The sequence below is a fragment of the Mandrillus leucophaeus genome, unplaced genomic scaffold (genome assembly GCF_000951045.1).
Source record: "Mandrillus leucophaeus isolate KB7577 unplaced genomic scaffold, Mleu.le_1.0 Scaffold10, whole genome shotgun sequence".
In the NCBI taxonomy this organism is placed as follows: Eukaryota; Metazoa; Chordata; class Mammalia; order Primates; family Cercopithecidae; genus Mandrillus; species Mandrillus leucophaeus.
In genome coordinates this window covers 700,047-705,264 of record NW_012098098.1, presented here as the reverse complement: position 1 = coordinate 705,264, position 5,218 = coordinate 700,047, and the positions used below count along the sequence as shown (strand labels likewise).

The 5,218-nt window shown below is 44.9% G+C and overlaps 1 protein-coding gene across 1 annotated transcript in view; it reads right to left on the bottom strand.

Moving 5' to 3' along the window:
- Positions 1–907: 907 nt before the first annotated feature.
- CDH13 (cadherin 13) overlaps positions 908–5,218 on the bottom strand; it is a 643,409-nt gene continuing 639,098 nt past the window's right edge. The window contains exon 10 of the mRNA XM_011970562.1: positions 908–2,486. Within this exon, the coding sequence (XP_011825952.1) occupies positions 2,479–2,486 (8 nt within the window). The 3' untranslated portion in view covers positions 908–2,478. The remainder of the gene's footprint in view (positions 2,487–5,218) is intronic.

Here is a 5,218-nt window from a genome sequence, read left to right as displayed (position 1 = left end):
AAAGAACAACACGACGGAAGTATCCCTGTCCTGATTAGAACTGTGGGGACAGAGAATATGTTTAAATAAGGGAAAGTTGAGGCATATTCTATTTATTAATGAAGTGTGCACTTTACTCCTTTCTGAATTTTCAGCTAAGTTAAGCTTCTGGTTCGGTTTGCAAAGTGCAGGAGAGCTTACTGGCTTGAGAGAAAAGGAGTCGTCTCGTACCTATTTCCTTCAGTGAATGGTCACTCAGCTGCTGTGTTTCTCCTTGCAGGTGGCTGAAGTTTACGTTGGAGGGCGACTTCCTGATTGCCAGTTAGCATACGTGTCCGGCTACCAGCTGCCTGACTGGCTGAGGATGCTCTTGGTTTGTTCAAGGGTGAACGTTCTCCCCCGGCTTGCAGGAAGAGGGCAGCGAGGTGCGCCAGGGAGGCACAGGATAGTGCCCTATAAGCCAGTAGAGGAAATGTTGTAAAGTGTGAATGCACAGGCTTAGATTCCCCTGTCCCTGAGTCGGGGGCATGTGCTCGTGGAGAATGACCCTATCAAGTTCAAGGTATGGCATCTCCTGATCCAGCAACAGGATTTGTTCCAGAGAAAAATCCCCAGGTCTTCGGACTGTTGACAGATGGCCGTGACTGTGCTTAATGTGGTCATCAAATTGAGAAGGGTCCGTCTCATCTTTGAGTATGCAATTACCTTTATAGCTGATTATGATACCCTCAGATCATATCATGAGGTGGACAACATGAGTCCATTGCCCATGCTGAGAACTGGTATCTTTATAGACCCACTCACCTACCAGAGATGTACGACAGACCCCAAATGGTCAGTCAAAAAGTGAACTTGCGCTAAGACAAGACCCAGCCAGCATCAGTGACATTAGACACAAGATAGAAATCAGAGAAAAGTTACTGTCCAGCAGTTTTAACCACCAATACCCATTTATTTTAATGGAAAAAAAAATCTCTGCATTCTATATGTTCCAAAAGGATTTACTATGGAAACAAATACAATATATGGAACTCTATCTGTATAATTTCACTACAACAAAGACAACATATGACTTCTACTTCCTACAGAAGGCTAACTGAAAGCACAAGTGCAAACATAGATTGCATAAGAAAGCGTGTGTGTGTGCGTGTGCGGTTAAAACCTTTAGTAAAGCAACTGCATTAAAATATGCTAAGACACTTACCTTACCCTAGTTCGTGGCGAGCTCTAATCAAAAGCCACAAGCTGTCACTAGTTTTGATAGAAAAATTTGGTGTGAGCTTTGATGATTCATTTACGGTTTATCAACAAGAAGGGAATCTTAGAACAAGCACTAACTTTCTGCTTTACATGCTCACAGAATACAAATCAGTTACTTTTCATACATAATGAACGTCTTTTATTTTCAGGTTTGCAAACAACGGTAGTCAATTCACACAAAAGGGTACTTTTAAAACTACCTGTATTTACTCTATTTTATGCCTGTATATATGAAACAAACGGAGTGAATGTGCATAAATGTATGTCTGTACATGTGGGTATATATGTGTATACAAGATGGTACCTGTAGACCTCTTTGTATGCAGGTATGACCTCCATGATGACAGTTGCAGTTACACATTTACTGAGGAGGGACAGATTCTTTACCATGATCTGTGTCCCCATAAGAATCAGTGCGACTGTGGATTCGGGACACAGACAAATGCAGGTTGGTGCCCATGAAAGAAAATGTCAGCCCTTTTCTTGGCATGTGGTGGTGAAATTGCTCGCCCTGCTCCTCACCACCTTGGCTCAGGATCACGGCATCAGATGGCAGTGAAAATCGGCTGCAGTCCTCGAACTCAGTAAAGAGAAAGGACTTCTTTCTCTGCTCTCCCTCTCTGTGGACCTGCCTGGCTGGTCGTGGCAGCATTCAGACTGAACGGGACAGTGGAGAAGCAGCTTCAGAGCAAAAGTGACAGCTCTGTGGTCTGTCCTCATGCTGACCTTGAAGCGGGAGGCCCTGGAGGGTTCAGTTGTCTTAGTTTTCACCCACCTTGCTTAACCTTGCAAGGAAGAATGGCATCAAAACGAGGCTTCTCCGGGATAGTCTCTCTCTATAAATACCGTGTATATACACATACAGATACTCATACATATACCAATACTAACCCACAGACAAAGCTGGGTGCCTGGAACCCTGGCTAGCGACATGTTAACACACCAGAAAAAGTAGTCATTGTTCCTGCTCCCAGAAGATCAAGTCATATGTCATGATCTTTAAACATTCAGGGAAAATTCAGAGGATTCCATTAATTAAAGGAGGGAGGAAGATGCTGTCAAAATGATGAAGTACAGACTAAGTGAAATTGCAAAGAAAACAAAAACCCGGAACAATTGAGGCCTAGTTGTGAAGTTCGATAGCTGTAAACCGCAATCTTCAGATTTGGATAGATTTTTTTTTTTCTTTTTCCTGTTGCTATGGAAACTTGGGAGTCAAGCTTCAGACGTCAGGAGTTCTCACAGACCTGAATAGAGAGGGTTCAGAGTTAAGTCGGGAATATCACCAGTCAATTCAAAACATTTTAGCTAAAAACCAGATAAATGACAGGCAAGCTATAATAAACACATTTTTAAACATCACACGACTTCGGGAGATTTTTTTTTCCTTGTGGATCACATTGGAAGACAGAATGAATAGTTATACCGTAAAAAGCTGAACTTCTCTGAAAATGCTAATGGTGACTTCAGATGCCAGACATTGCTCAGACCGAGAGCTGCTATTACCACTATTACCAATGAGCCTTATGTCTTTGTCTGTTAGCGCAGAGACTGCTATTTTTTTTTCTTTTTTTTTGAGATGGAGTCTCGCTGTGTCGCCCAGGCTGGAGTGCAGTGGCGCAATCTCGGCTCACCGCAAGCTCGGCCTCCTGGGTTCATGCCATTCTCCTTCCTCAGCCTCCCTAGTAGCTGGGACTACAGGTGCCTGCCACCACACCCTGCTACTTTTTTGTATTTTTAGTAGAGATGGGGTTTCACTGTGTTAGCCAGGATGGTCTCGATCTCCTGACCTCGTGATCCACCTGCCTCGGCCTTCCAAAGTGCTGGGATTACAGGTGTGAGCCACCACACCCAGCCAGAGCTTGGCTATTTTATGAGCACACTGACTACGTATTTTAGAGATTGGTGATTATCCCATATATGTATTGACTTCCTGTGACTATATACATATATATATACACACACACACACACACTTAAGGATCACAAGTCACAAAGCAAGACACCTATTGGTGGTTCTTCAAACATGGTATGTTTTTATTTTATTTTGAGACAGGGTCTCATTCTGTTGCCCAGGCTGGAGTTCAGTGGTACAATCTTGGCTCACTACAACCCCTGCCTCCTGGGCTCAAGCAATCCTCCCACCTTAGTTTCCAGAATAGCTGGGACTACAGGCATGCACCGCCATGCCTGGCCAATTTTTGTATTTTTTGTAGAGATGGGGTTTTGCCATGTTGCCCAGGCTGGTCTTGAATTCCTGGCCTCAAGTGATCCTCCCATCTTGGCCTCCCAAAGTGCTGGGGTTACAGGCTCACCTGTGAGCCACTGCACCTGGCCCAAACATGGTATATTAATTTCCTGTTGCTGCTGTAACAAATGGCTATAAACTTCAAACAACACAAATCTCCTCTTACAGTTCTGGAGGTCAGAAGACTGAGATGAGTCTTACGGGGCTAAAATCAGTGTTGGCTGGGCTGTGCTCCTTCTGGAGGCTCTAGGAAAGCATCTGTTCCCTTGCCTTTCCTGGCCTCTAAGGGCTGCCTGCAGCCCTTGGCTTATGGCCCCTTTCTTCATCTTCAGAGGCAGCACTGCAGCATCTTCTCATTTCACCTCTGGCCTCCCTCTGTTTTCGTCATCGCATGGTCTGTTTCTAAGTGACTCTTCCTCTGTCCCTCTTAGAAGGACTCTGTGATTATATCAGGCTCACCTGGCTAATTCAGGATAATCTCCACATCTCAAAATCCTTCACCTAGGCACATCTGAGAAGTCTCTTTTTTCTGGAGACAGAGTTTCACTTTGTTGCTCACGCCGGAGTGCACTGGCACGATCTTGGCTCACTGCAACCTCCGCCTCCCAGGTTGAGCGATTCTCGTGTCTCAGCCTCCCGAGTATCTGGGATTATAGGCACCCACCCGAAGTCTCCTTTGCCATATAAGGTAACATGTTCACAGGTTCCAGGGATTAGGATAAGGAACACATATTTGGGGGCCATTACTCAGCCAACCACGAAAGTAGCATTGTGTTCCCAGAGGGAAAAAGGCATCTCGTGGCAGACTGTGTTGCAGACTTTGAGAACATGTCATTCATGTAGAAAACTTCACAGAAAGAGACATCAGCATAGTGTGCATTCAAGAGCCTGTCTTCCCAGTGCCTGCTCGTGGCTCCTCCGTACGGCCAGCTTGGGGGCGGGCTCCAGCGTGGAGGCTGTCACTCTGCTCAACTCAGCAATGTGGGCTGGGAGAGGCTCTGGCTCGAGGATGCCCAGATCCAGTTTCAAAATGAGGCATGTTTTCGCCTGCATTTCTCTGTTTTTGCCACCTTACTCCTTGCAAGCACGTTTTGTCTGTGCAATTCCAGCAGAGGTGTGAATTCCAGCCCAGGACGAAGAGTTCATGAAATTGAGTAAACTATTGTGTCTACAGTAATAGTTGCCAAAGCTCTTCCTCACTCTCAGGCTTCTGTTATAGTCTTGCTCCATCAAAAGAAGGAAGAAAAAAAGGACTTAATCAGTCTACAAGTGCTGTGTCCTCATTTACCTGACCATTGTTCTCACTCCTACTGATACCCTAGTCCTGCCTCCATCCAAAAGGCTGCCCTCTGCTCAGAACTTCAGACGTTTTGAGGCAGTCTTTTCATTTTTACAATGATTAGGTCTCATTTACACCCACGCTGCAAGACAGTTGTAAAATATGAACTATTTTTGCAAAAGCCTATTAGGAAGAATGTTCTTTAAGATGTTGTTTTAGGTTGGATACTCACTCCTCTTTATGTTTTTAAATGGGCAAAAGCCATTTATGTTGTCAGGCGGTAGAATGTCTCTACTTTCTGTGTCTAATTTTGGTTAGAGAGCAGAGTGGGGTTTCTCAGCCTCAGTGCTGCTGACATTTGGGGTTGGATAATTCTTTGTGGAGGGTGCTGTCTTGTGTATGTGAAAGGAATGAGGCACATCCCCCATATATCTCCCAACTTCCTGAGTCCAG